This window comes from Mizuhopecten yessoensis, unplaced genomic scaffold (genome assembly GCF_002113885.1).
Source record: "Mizuhopecten yessoensis strain PY_sf001 unplaced genomic scaffold, ASM211388v2 scaffold4123, whole genome shotgun sequence".
NCBI classification, from domain to species: Eukaryota; Metazoa; Mollusca; class Bivalvia; order Pectinida; family Pectinidae; genus Mizuhopecten; species Mizuhopecten yessoensis.
Genome location: NW_018405387.1, coordinates 917,271 through 929,677, shown reverse-complemented (window position 1 = coordinate 929,677; position 12,407 = coordinate 917,271). Strand labels below are relative to the sequence as shown.

Genomic DNA, 12,407 nt, shown 5'->3' with positions numbered 1-12,407 from the left:
GTTTGAACAGCGTATTATCGCGTGCTGATTGGCAAACAAAGTAGTACTTTGAAATTTTAACAAACACTTCAATTTTATTCCACAATTCAGTATCAATACAATTGCGTATGACATGTATATAGGGTGATTTAAGTTTATCAATAGAACTCTGAGCTGAAAGTTAGATTTTAAATTGTTTTAAATTTCCCCCGGAACAAATTTAGCGCATGGACAAATACAGTGAACACCGTAAATCCGACCTTGCCCTCCACGAGGAAGTTATTTTTGGAAGTTTATTCGAACTTTTCTCTTTGCTCATTCTGTGAAGAATCCAGGCGTGAATGTATTTGTTGATTGTATGGGAACCTGACAACAGTCGGTAGATTCTATAACAGCATCGTTATTTGACATGTCGTCAGAAACTGAGGAACCGTGGATCCGAGACGCGTGAAACTGATAGCGTTTGAATTGAGTGATCTTGCGACGGAGCACAGGTTCGTTACAAATGTCTGAAATGTTTATGTGCGCTGTAACTCATATCAGTAGGTCTGTAACATATGTGTCAGTAGGTCTATAGAATATGTATATTTCAGTCATTTGTAACGAACCCCTGTTGATCAGTGCAGTGTAACAGACGATATTTCTGATAAATTGCATGAGCATTAAAATTGTTTCCATTTCCGCATTGGCGATTTCAACCGATGTGCATTTTGTACGATATTGCAGACCTTGGTCTTGTTTTCGTTGTAATAAAAGTGTTTTTTATTTTATTTTTTATTTTGCACATAAATCTATAATGACATTGTCAAATCTCACCATGCCCAGCGATATTTCAGCAGCCGTCATGTTTATTTATATTGAATATTGTAGTTCTGGTCAGTGTTGTATTAATACGCTAAGAATTGTGTCTCGTGATGTATGGTAATTAAAGTCCCATCAACGACACAGCTTTCAAAGAGGCTATATAGTTACAATGCCATGCAAATGTAAATATATATCTTTATTGTACAGTAATTTGTTGGGCACCATGTTTGGTATCCATTTCATACAAATACATTGTACATAAAAGGTCATATGTTGAAACAGACGAATGCAAACAGCTCTCCTTCCCAAGCTGTAAAACGTCTCTACAATTCATTAACAGGAGTTTGCCCCAGAAAAGTGGGTATTAAAGGTTTGCATTGATTAGAAAACATTGATCAAAAACCAATAAACGTAATAGCTGTCGTGTTTATTAGCAATTATTTTATATTTAAGAGTTTGAGATTGCTTTAAGATCAAAATAAGAGCAAGTGTCTTGTTGTTTTGTCAAATTTATAGCGGTTTAACCTGTTTCCATAGAAACTGTATGACGTGAAACATCACGATGTAGAAGTATTTGCAATATATTTAGCAAGATGTTAATTAACTTACAGATCCGTGGTAAGAAAAAAACCATCAAAGTAAACATCAACTTATTTTTAACTTAGATTATATTTACCTTTCTTTAATTTGTGAAAAAAATACATTTTAACCACATATTCCTTTACCTCTGTTTCATGTCTTGACATTTACTGTGAAAGTGGACATTTTCGCCGCCTGATAATGTTCGCGGTGGGTTTGTTTGGGGGGTGTTTGCGTTAGATACATCGAGATCAGTTCAAAGGGTAACAACGCTAACAGTTCTCCCTTTGAAGTATCTTTTGTACTGTAAATTTCACTACCAGACGCTGTAACCATTGTGACGACATACATTTCATAAACATTAAATTTCATAGACGAAACTAAGAGAGAAGACAACAGCAGGAACCGGGCAGAAAATAAATGAGTAAAGAAGTCATGAAGCATCACAAAAAAAACAACTGGTACGGGAATCAGGCGTTCCGGAAGGGTAAGCGTCAACAGCACAACATGTGATAACCGTAATGACGTCTTCTATCAATAGTTATACAATAATGCAATATATTTTTAAAATAATTTTGATAATTAACCTAAAGCATAGCCTATATGTGATAGCTATACAACATGAAAAACACATGATTACAATAATCATATTCACACAGTCATTTATATCGAAATGTCGATGATTACAGTATGTTTTGCTTTTGACAACCAATAACTGTTTTTTCATTATGCTTCTAGTTCAAAAGAAGTAACATTTTTACATATACGCTGTAAATAGATTAACATAAACATGGATTTGTATAGGAAACACATACAACATACCTAATTCTTCTACGTGAGAGCATTATCAGATCGTTATTGCGTCATACACTACATGGTTCGTTGATGTCATCTTCATTCTACATTAATATAATACCATAAACACAATATCGTTCACTTGGATCACACGTCTTAATGTACCTTGATTTGATAATCTGATAAAAATAATGGTTACGCCTGAAATACAAATATACATATATCAAAACGATGTTAGTTCACAAACAAACAAACAAACAAAAGCATTATAAACTAAGGTTCTTCTGAGTAACGTTTTTCTGTGTTTCAGTGTCAACATTTGAGACGTCAAAGAACCGTTTCTGTCATATATAGTGAATACAAGTACACGTCCTTTAGCACTGGTATCCGCCGACATAGTGCCAAGGCGTTCCCATGGTGATGAGGAAAATGTGGATAAGTCGGTTTTATTTTCCCCGGAGAGTTCTATACACTACACGATTCCAGGCAATAATTGCAATTAAACCCAGATCATTGGCTTGGTTTTATTCCTTAGAGCATATATCAGTATACAAAATACGGTTCATCCCGCAGAGTGCGATAGGAAACTGACGGAGTTCTTCACTATCTAGCTTCTTCGTTAAGAGGCCTTGTCCAACTGCATGTAAAACACCTACATAACGTTACCTCCCCTTAATTTCGTTTTTTGGAACTATGGCTGATAAGATAGCTCAGTAGTTTAGAGCGACCGTATTGTATTTGGAGGTCCGGGGTTCGAATCTCAGTCTGATCTTGTTTTATTTTTACTCTCAGTACACTATGATTGATTTTGACTTTATTTTCATGTTTATCTTTATAAAAAAAAAACTTTGTTAAAACTGGCATTTTACAATGTTACCCTAGTCTTTTAAACCTCTTAACACATTCACCCCTGAAAACACAATTCAAAGGTTGGAATAGTTTATTATGAAATTTCAGGGGTAAATGAGTTAATACGTGATATTTCTAAGGAAGGCTGTGCCGCTTTACCCTTAACTAGGGTGCTAATTGGAACGGACGGTCACTATTTCTTTTACATAACGTACTTTGAACGTCAATATATTGCTATACCCTGCCATACGTACTTGCCACTAGACTATTGTAATATCCATTACTTTGTCCATTCCGTAATATTGTAACAACCACATTCTGTAATATATGTAAACTGGAACCGGAAGTATGATTAATGAATAAATTAGTCAGCATTGCAGCACAGAATTAGTGTCATCCTGCATATGAATAATGCATCGTGGCTGTAAGAGGCCATCATTACACAAATACGACAACTATGAAATACGATACATCGTATGAAGGGTCACTGCTATACCCTGCCGAACGTGCTTGCCACTTGACTATAAAATACGGTACTTCGTATGAAGGGTTATCGCTACTATGCCATACATACTTACCACTTGACTGTAACATTCGGTACGTCGTATGAAGAATCATTGCTATACCCTGCCGAACGTACTTGCCACTAGACTTTAAAATACGGTACTTCGTATGAAGGGTTATTGCTATATCCTGCCGTACGTACTTGCTACTTGACTATTAAATACGGTACTTGGTATGAAGGGTTATTGCTATAACCTGCCCAACGTACTTAACACTAGACTATAAAATACGGTACATCGTTTGAAGGATCATCTCTATACCCTGCCATACGTACTTGCCACTAGACTGTAACATTCGGTACTTCGTATGAAGGGTTATTGCTATATCCTGCCGTCCGTGCTTGCTACTAGACTATTAAATACGTATACGGTACTTCGTCCAAAATGTCACTACATTCCCATATAGTAACTATGCAATGCTCTCTCATATTTAATGCATGTTACTTCCTACGAACAATTGATTGATTGATAAATTGATTGATTGGTATTACGTCCGCTTCGCTACCGAGTAGTTACCGAGTTATTTTACGAACAAGGACAACCAGACGCTTATACATATGATAATTCATAAGAGATGTTCCTCACTTTAAATTCATATAATACTACAATCAATTTTACAAGAGGTCGATACATCTTTAAGTGTATTGAAGGGTTATAAGATCATGAAATGCTAGTTTCATAGGTCTAATTTGATTAGGTAATGATGGCAGGTAAAAGTTATTGAGTACAAACTGCCAAAGCCAAATGACATTCAAAGCCGAGAGAAATAAAATTGGTCTGGCTTCTGAAATAGTAGGTCTGGTCCATTATTATGTGCGTAGGCATACGTTCTGTAATATAAGACAGATTTACATCTTTTTTTTTTTTTTATTTTTTTTTATTTGAGATGTGGAAATCAAAATGTGTATTTTACTCAACAAAGATGCCTATTCGTGATATCAAGCATTCCTATGAAATAATAAGTATCAGGAGTGGGAACAGTTGTCACGTTTGATTAAACCCAAGTATTAAGCCCTATTCAGATATGTTGTTTTAAATTCATACGCCCAGGTTAACATGATACTTCACACTCAACATGAACTTTCCTTACTTGTCCTGACGCAGTTTCTACGTCACCACGAGTATAGACCGAAGACACACCTTGAAATCGATTATAGAAGTATCTACGTCACACGCCCTCATTGTGTATCTGTACCAACACCGGCAGTACTAGTGTGCCCTTTGACATTTAACTCAGCCTACGGGTACATTGTACATTTATTATCAATTTGTTAAAATACAGAGTTAAAATACCGGCTGAAAGTAGTGTTTCTTTAAAATTTACAAACAAATATGAACTATTTTATTAACTAGCATTATTTTTGGGGTATGCCATTGTCAAACGGTTTTTAATACGATCAGTGATGCACACGTGTTAATGACGATGATAAAACAGATGAACTCTTGACCTTTAGGTAACGGCTGGTTTTGACATAAACATGACATATGCACATATTCAAAAACATAAAAAACAAAATCATCATCATCATCATCATCATCATCATCATCATCGTCATCGTCATCATCATTTTTTTACATTTCTTTATTGCTATTAAAGAACACAACATATACTGACATACACCAAATCCACAGACATAGACAGGCAGAGAGATAGAGAGACAGACACACACACAGACAGACAGACAGACAGACAGACAGACAGACAGACAAAAAGATGGAGATGTCAGACTTTCCGAGTAAAGGTCCAATTGATATATGTTATACTTATGATAATGCGAAAACATTATCTTAACTCCTAATAGCATTTAATTTTGAGTACCAGTGGATTATATTGATTCTACAGTGGACGCCACATCAATAATTTCATAGTTAAGTAAACTATATTTGTTATTGCAAATGTTTTATTTTTGTATTTACCTTTTTTTAATGGCCATTTCTTTTCTGTGCTACCATAGGATTAGAAAAACCTGACAACTCTGAAAGAGCAAGAAAGGGATATTTGAAACTGGTGGCAGGACACATTTGAACCTGATCTCGGCAGCGGTCAAGACATAATGGCTCGGCCATATCTTAATTGCCAGAAATCACAATACCCATACAAACATATCTGCGGCCGATACGGAGAATAATGTACAGCTGATGTACGATATATCATCATCAATCACGTATCCTATTTAATGTCAAATCCTCCGACAGATTGTCAAATAATTTCAGTACTGATTGGTTTCCTTTTTCAAAATGCCGTCGAATTATGTCTGATATGTTTGACTTTGGCAGTGGTTGGTTAATCACGTCTTTGTTAGTTTCATATTCAATCATTTATATTTTGAATGCCCAGATCTGCCATTAAACAGAGAATAAAAACATCATTTGTCTCTGACTAATTATTATCACTGCCCTATTGCTTGTACGAACGTTTCACCATTACTGCAGCCGTGAAATACATTTGTAACCTGGTAAAATCAACGAGTTAAAAGACAGAAGCAATTTTTTAAAATTTAAGACACAAAATGACGTCATGTTTAGAGTAAGAAAAAAGTTTCCATAATATCATCACAATTTGTTTTTGAGTAAACCATCGATTTCATTTTTTAGCATATTGTGATCATTTACAAGCGTTGAAATGAAATATTTACATTTGCATGGCATTGTCACTATATAGCCTCTTTGAAAGCTGTGTCGTTCATGGGACTTTAATTGCCATGCATCACGAGACACAAGTCTTAGCGTATTAATACAACACTGACCGGAACTACAATATCCAATATAAATAAACATGACGACTGCTGAAATATCGCTGGGCATTGTGAGATTTGACAATGTCATTGTAAATTAATGTGCAAAATAAAAAATAAAATAAAAAACACTTTTTTACAACGAAAACAAGACCAAGGTCTGCAATATCGTACAAAATGCACATCGGTTGAAATCACCAATGCCGGCAATGGAAACAATTTTAACGCTCATGCAATTTATCAGAAATATCGTCTGTTACACTGCACTGATCAACAGGGGTTCGTTACAAATGTCTGAAATACACATATTCTATAGACCTACGGACACATATGTTACAGACCTACTGATATGAGTCATAGCACACATTAACATTTCAGACATTTGTAACGAACCTGTGCTCCGTCGCAAGATCACTCACTTCAAACGCTATCAGTTTCACTCGTCTCGGATCCACGGTTCCTCAGTTTTTGACGACATGTCAAATAACGATGCTGTTATAGAATCTACCGACTGTTGTCAGGTTCCCATACAATCAACAAATACATTCACGCCTGGATTCTTCACAAAATGAGCAAAGAGAAAAGTTCGAACTAACTTCCAAAAATAACTCTCTCGTGGAGGCAAGGTCGGATTTCCAGGGAAAAATCGAAACAATTTCAAATCTAACTTTCAGCTCAGAGTTCTATTGATAAACTTAAATTACCCTATAGACATATCATACGCAATTGTATTGATACTGAATTGTGGAATAAAATTGAAGTGTTTGTTAAAATTTCAAAGTACTACTTTGTTTGCCAATCAGCACGCGACAAATACGCTGTTCAAACTATTGAACGAAATTGTGTGGACTGTCGATAAGACGGGCATTTTTAACTTTAAAAATAAATTATAAGTGAAAAAAAACCATAAGAGGCAGAGAAACGTAAATATAAGTATTGAACTGTTTTGCAAATCATAAAGCGCTAGCGCGCATTATGTTGCTTGCAAAGCTGTGTTGTCATTCAAATAGATCATACATACCATACAAAAACAGTTCAATGCTTAAATATTGATGACAGAAATCGTTTTAATTATTAAAATGTTCGCTGTGTATAATCGTTCGTGCTTTTGTGGTTGCTATGTTGAACCACGAAAATAAATACAAACGAATTTGGATGATATACGTGTCTACTGTTTGTTAAAATAGGATTCCCACGAAAGTGTGTACCACGAAACGATCTAAATGGTTTCAAACCACGACGGAAAGTGCCCACGAACATTTCGTGTTATAAAGTACAGGTTTTTTTGTGCAGTTCCAACCTGAGATTGATCCCGCTATACTTTCCCTTTAAATTTCCCAACGGTGAGGTAATGCCAGAAATGAGATTCTTGAGTGTCAGCATGAAACAAGTCTCTGGTGATACAATTAAGAATATCACTCCTTGGGTTGATATGTCTTTGTTAAACCCTCAATGTATGGAAGATACAATCAATCATCGAGCAACTCTGTGTTGGTTTGTGTCAGTGTGCTTCTGAACACTGTTCAGTTATTCATGATCCAAGAAAGAAAAAAGAAAATAGAACAGAACAGATCACAAAAAGGCAAGAGAAGTCAAAGCGTGATCGAAACAATAATTAGAACTCCAAATCGATGAAACTAGTACAGAATGCGAACAAATTAACGATTAACATGACGACCCTTGAGGGAATACAAGGATAGCAGACCAGGTGTTTCGGAATGATAATCGTTTTTTCATCATCGACGACGACTTAATAATAAGCAGCAACTTAATGCTTGGTTGAATTAATCCCTGTGTTTACCTTTTCATTCGTAGAAGATCACCATATATGTATATGTCAACTGTTTAACATGTGGAGAACACGTTGATTACACTTTTTACAATGTGCCGAGGAATAAAATATTCAAATTATTTTCGTGAGAACAGATACATGTATATACCTGTACAATGTAGCAAATGTCATTTATTATATATTTCATCAAAACATTTACTGTTAAAATAATAATATGATACAGAATGAAGATTTTACATCAACCCGTGAATTTCTATGTTGTAGTTTTTTCAATTATTAAAAACAAAAATAAGAAAACAAATACAAGTAAACTTTATTTTCATATCGAATGGTTATAATGACTGTTTTTGCCATAAAGGAATTGCAAGTCATTAGTACTTTTTCGATGTGATACTTCTACACATTTCCTTCTAGTTTGTAAGTATGGATTTTGAAAAGTTTTTTTGTTACACAACCAATAAGAGTTTCTATGTGACGTTTCGATGACGTAGTACGGTATGTACTCTGTCGTCTTCAACAGACAAAGGTGTAAAATGTGTACGAATTGTCCAAAAATCGATGTCGATTCGGCTACCTGTACGTGTATGTACAATAGTTGTTAAATATGTACAACATCTATGACCAAGTATTAAAAAAGGCGTTGCGGAGCCGAGTCATTTCGGTACATTAGTTGTCTTGGTAAACTATTTACTTCAATCATCAATACCCGTCTTAATGAATATGAAAAACAAATTGATTTAATATCTCGAAGTCAAGCAGGGTTCAGAAAAGGTCATTCAACTATAGACAACGTTTTTATTATGCATATTCTCATTTCTTTATATTTCTTTCAAGTGGCAAAAAGCTATACTGTACCTTTATCGATTTTAAAAAGGCATTTGATACCGTCTGGAGAGCAGGTCTGTGGCAAAAATTACATAGCAGCAATATAAACGGGAAATGTTTCAAAGTTATCTATAACATGTATAATAATATTAAATCCTGTGTTCAATTCAACTCGAAAACGTCAGATTTTTTCCCCTGCTTGATCGGGGTTAGACAAGGGGAAAATTTATCCCCCTTTCTTTTTTCAGTATTTCTTAATGACATTGAAAGTTATTTTGCTTCTTTAAGTTGTGTTCCACTCGAAAATGTACGGGATAAGCTGTATAATGAACTACATATTTTTGTAGAAATTTTTGTACTCCTATACGCTGATGACAGTGTCCTATTTTCAGAAAGTCCAGAGGGACTGCAGAGTGCTTTGAATGTATTCCAGCAGTATTGTAAGATTTGGAAGCTTAATATAAATGTAAATAAAACAAAAGTCATGGTTTTTCGCAAGAGGAAAAGTAAACAACAACATGTATTTGTATTACAAAATGAAATTTTAGAAATTGTAGATAATTTTACTTACTTAGGAATAACATTTAATTACAATGGCAGTTTTGTAAACGCAAGACGCAGATTGATCAACCAGGCCCAAAAGTCAATATTTGCTATCTACAAAAAAATCAGGAACCTTTCTCTTCCTATAGATTTACAATTAAAACTATTTGATTCTTTAGTGGAACCGATTCTATTGTATGGATCGGATGTATGGGGATTCGAAAACCTGAAAATAATCGAACAGATTCATCTCAAATTTTGTAAAAGAATTCTTAAAGTGAGATCCACAACGCCTAATTTTATGATTTATGGCGAGCTAGGTCGTGTGCCATTGGAAATAAATGTTAAACTAAGAATGTTAGGTTTTTGGAATAGAATAATTAGTAATGAAAACAAACTCAGCAGCATATTACTACGACTAGCTTTACATATGCAAAACGATGATACTCTTCAGTTCAAATGGATTAACTATATAAAAGGTATTTTCAATGAAACGGGATTTTCTTACATATTTGATAATAAATTACATATGCCTGATGGATTTTACAAATGCATTTTAAAACAACGGCTTAACGATCACTTTGTACAGCAATGGTTCGATGACATTACTAGCTCATCTCGTGGGCAGTTCTACACTCTATTTAAAACGGAATTTGGTCTAGAAAAATATTTATTAAATCTGCCAGAACATATCAGAACACCAATAACAAAACTGCGCACCTCGAATTTGAAGTTTCCAATTGAAACAGGTAGATGGTATAACATACCCCGAGATAATCGACTATGTAATTTGTGCGCGGAAAGTGTCGGAGATGAATTTCATTATATATTTGAATGTAATAATATAACTATATCCACCTTACGTAACAAATATATTCCCCGTTATTATTGCACAAACCCAAATATTTATAAGTTTAAAGGTCTTTTATCATTATGCAATCAACGAGTTCTGACAGGTTTATCTATTTTCCTAACCAAAATGGCTCCTCTTTTGTGAATGATGCATATGTATAACTGTTAATAGTTAAATAACTTGTGAATTATATGTATGGTTGTTTTTTATGTTTGTTTTGTATTTTCCATTGTATGTCATATCATGTTACTATACCGTACCGATTCTAAATTGAACTGTCCATTGTACTTCATTTTCCATATCTGCAACTTTATTTCCTCATGTAACACATATTATGTGTCTGAGTGTCAATACAATCTTGCCTTGTATACATGCATGCACCTGTCCATCCTGTCAAAATTTAATATATGAATTCATGTACATGTACCTCATGTTACACATTTTCATGTGTCTGAGTGTTGGAAATAAAATCTGAAATCTGAAAATCTGGTACATATATAACAATTAGTGTACATACGCTTACAGCGTAGCCGAATCGACATCGATTTGTGGATACTTCGTACAAATTTAACACCTTTGTGTGCATACGCTTCACTGGTCATTTGTCTGATGAAGGTGACAGAGTACATACCGTACTACGTCATCGAAACGTCACTTAGAAACACTTAAAGGTTGTGTAACAAGAAACTTTTCATAATCGATGTGATATTTATTATCTAGCATTTGTCCTTTTTGTTTTATGTATTCGTGCTATTGTGATCGCATCATTTCCCCCTTACACTTCCATGGACATTGTTCAAATTTGTAAAGTTAGTATTACAACATTTAACAAATAAACAACATTTTTATTTGGCCTGAATTCTGGATTATTTCACTATTATGGAGCCTCATATGTGGGTGTTATTTATGTTGACCAATATTTGCACTCGTTACTCACAATCAATGTACTTTTCACACGTAATACATGGAAATAATCAATCCCCAAACACACTTTGTATTACAATGTATCAATTATCCATACCATACGGGAATACAGTGAAACATAGACATCAAACAATGCGGTCATGACATCTGTGAATGATCAATCTTTCAGAAATAATTATTCATATCCGACAGAAGTGAATATGTAACCCAGATAAGATTTATATCAGTATACAGGAGGTGTTATCAAACCATATATGGTATACACATAACGGCTCATGCCTATATTTAGTATATACGCTTGTAAATAATTAACGTTCATCATGTATACTAATTTCATCAGTGTAACTTTAATCAAGAAGAGAAGTATACTCTCAATATTAGATATGTTGATCAATCGATACGTGTCCTTGAGCTCATTTTCCCTTTGATTGATTAAATAATAAACCTGCAAAATTTATAAATCGCAAATTATTTTCATGCAGATTTACTGATATTGCTGTGTTTCTTCTTCTTTTTCTTCTTTTTTTTATATTATGACTCGCGATTATTGAGACTTCTATTTCGTCATTGGAAATTATGACCAGGACTGTCGATTAGTTCTTACAATGGAATGGCTTTTGATTGGTCGGAAATAATATCGTGTACGATTTTGCTACAATTGAGAATAATGGAGCCAGCTTTTACGCTTCCTTATATATTTAAAATCTGTAAATATTTTGTATATTTTTTCTTGTTTCTGTAGGTACTGTAATTAATAAAATGGTGTGTTTATAGATACATGTATGTGAATTGAGGTTGTTTCTGATTATCAATAATTTAAGATAAATAATCCATCAATGTAATTTCTGCAATATTGTAATATTTCCGCAATTTATGTAATCTACGACATTTCTTCAGGTATTTAAATCAGTTGATTTTTTTCGGATATTGTGATTATAACTATTTTTACAGGTGTTGTAATCCGTTAATAACGTCCCTGCATTTAGCGTCAATGCTGTTGCATATGAAAGTATTTTATTGATTGTTGTTTTTGCTGGCATTTATATTGCATTATTACTAATATATTTTCATAATATTTTTTTAATAATGCTGTTTCTACAAACAGAGCTACATTGTAATCAGTATTTATTTAGATATTCTATTACATTCGATATTGGAATTTTAGT

The 12,407-nt window shown here is 34.0% G+C and overlaps 1 protein-coding gene across 1 annotated transcript; it reads left to right on the top strand.

The window, feature by feature from the left end:
- Window positions 1–8,928: 8,928 nt before the first annotated feature.
- LOC110448677 lies at window positions 8,929–10,347 on the top strand. The gene is made up of 2 exons (XM_021495054.1): window positions 8,929–9,964; window positions 10,020–10,347. Exons 1-2 carry the CDS (start codon window positions 9,058–9,060, stop codon window positions 10,022–10,024), a joined length of 912 nt encoding a protein of 303 aa, XP_021350729.1. The 5' UTR covers window positions 8,929–9,057; the 3' UTR covers window positions 10,025–10,347.
- Window positions 10,348–12,407: the final 2,060 nt, after the last annotated feature.

Bases quoted from the DNA above. Each gene is read 5' to 3' on its own strand.
- LOC110448677 (XM_021495054.1), top strand. From the start codon at position 9,058: ATGTATAATAATATTAAATCCTGTGTTCAATTCAACTCGAAAACGTCA.